Source organism: Seriola lalandi, unplaced genomic scaffold, assembly GCF_002814215.2.
Source record: "Seriola lalandi dorsalis isolate HSWRI2012SDOR001 ecotype SW California unplaced genomic scaffold, Sedor1 jcf7180002002331, whole genome shotgun sequence".
Classification (NCBI taxonomy): Eukaryota; Metazoa; Chordata; class Actinopteri; order Carangiformes; family Carangidae; genus Seriola; species Seriola lalandi.
The window spans coordinates 1-1,678 of NW_019472987.1; the positions used below are offsets into that span (position 1 = coordinate 1).

General features: G+C 40.2%; 1 protein-coding gene across 1 annotated transcript; it reads right to left on the reverse strand.

Moving 5' to 3' along the window:
* Positions 1-160: 160 nt before the first annotated feature.
* On the reverse strand, positions 161-1,567 carry LOC111665629 (rho GTPase-activating protein 9-like). The gene is made up of 4 exons (XM_087177009.1): positions 1,494-1,567; positions 1,244-1,331; positions 654-749; positions 161-304 (listed from the first exon to the last, which is right to left on the reverse strand). Exons 1-4 carry the CDS (start codon positions 1,565-1,567, stop codon positions 161-163), a joined length of 402 nt encoding a protein of 133 aa, XP_087033135.1.
* Positions 1,568-1,678: the final 111 nt, after the last annotated feature.

Genomic DNA, 1,678 nt, shown 5'->3' on the forward strand with positions numbered 1-1,678 from the left:
CAAAGGTATTGATTACAGGAAGTTCAGAACATAATAGCATGGTGGATAACAGTCTCCATGTTTAAGTGGCAGTGGAGAGCATGAACTTATGTTATGACACAATTCTGATTGAAAAAGGAAACCATTTTAGCCACTAACACAGAAGTGGTAAACTGACAGTTCAACTCTGTGTGTATATTGTGTGTGTTGTGTCAACGTGTCTCACCAGTCTTTCGATGACATTCTGAATGGTGCTGTACCACTCTTTGATCAAAGAGTCAGTCTCCGACTGCAGCAGGAACTCGTTGCCTGTTACTGTCCTCAACTACAGTAAAACACAAACATTTGCAAACTGTATTAATGCATAATGAAATGAGGATTTTAAGTAGATATTTAACACAAGACAGTGCAACCTTCAATTCTGCCACATTTCATTGGAAAATGAATTTTTACTGGTTCCTCTTCCTGACTCTGGATCACTGACAGGAGACAGGGTGGAAGACAGCTCTCAACTCTCACTTCCCTCACTGATCAGGACCCTTCACTAACAGCATAGTGAAGGGCCTATACATCAGCTCACGGGTATCACTGAGGTTTGAACACTTAGCAGTTTATACGCACTTGTAACATGTAATGATTTGTTGAATTCCTCAAGAGTTCCACTTGTTTCTTACCTTAAAGACATTTTTCTTGCTTGAAAGCTCGTTGGCCCAGTGCAGTTGTGCGCCTCTTAAATCCACACTGCTCTCAGGGCGACTGTTTCCTGGTTTCTGTTTTAAATAAATGGGTAAACAATAAGAAAAGTGTTTGTAAAATGTTTTGGGTGTTTTTAGCTGTGCAGAATTTGTAGGCCACCACTTTTGACTGACTCTCATATTATGACCAACTCTCTACAGGTCTGTGTGACCTGTTTTATTAACAGAACAGCTAATGAATGTCATTTTACTGCAAAGACGTACGGGGAGAAATCGGTCACATAGTGACTGGAAATATCCAGCTGTTTCGTCACTTTTTGGGTGTGACAAAAGCTTCTGGTCTTTGTGCAATAGACAAGAATCTGGGTGAGAATTGGGTAAGTTGCCATTTTTTAATTTTCAAATGAGAAATTCATTCTGCAGACAAATGGAACATCTGCATTTATGAAGTGTCTCACACTAAGTATTAGCTGACGATATTGTCGTGAAGAAATTATATAGGCTTCATGCAATCATTTTCCACCCGAGAAAAACTTGTTTGTGCACACAGGGTTTGTGTCAGCTCTTACCCAGGTGGAAGGTGTGTGTGATTTAGGATCTTTGAAGAAAACCAGACTGTTCCCAACCAACACTACCCAGGATGGACTCCAGTTTTTCCTGCAACCCAACATAAACACGTGTATTGCTCAGTCAGGATTCGGCTCGGTAAATCATACTTGCCCTCATTTGCTTGAACACTATATTCATAGAAACAGGTGCAATCTAATTTCTTTCTTTTTTTTTTTGCTCTTTAATGGGAGCAGCCTCATGAGGCCTCACCTCAGTTTCCGGCCTCCCTCTGCAATCTTTGTCTTGTTCAAGAGGCCGGCTTTCTCCAGCTCCTGAGAACACATTAAAAGGGGTTTCAGGTGCATTAAAAACTGCACTATATTTAAGCACTAATATCTATATTAACACTGATGTTCTAAGTCAATAATAAGAGCATGTGAAGACATGTTTAAATG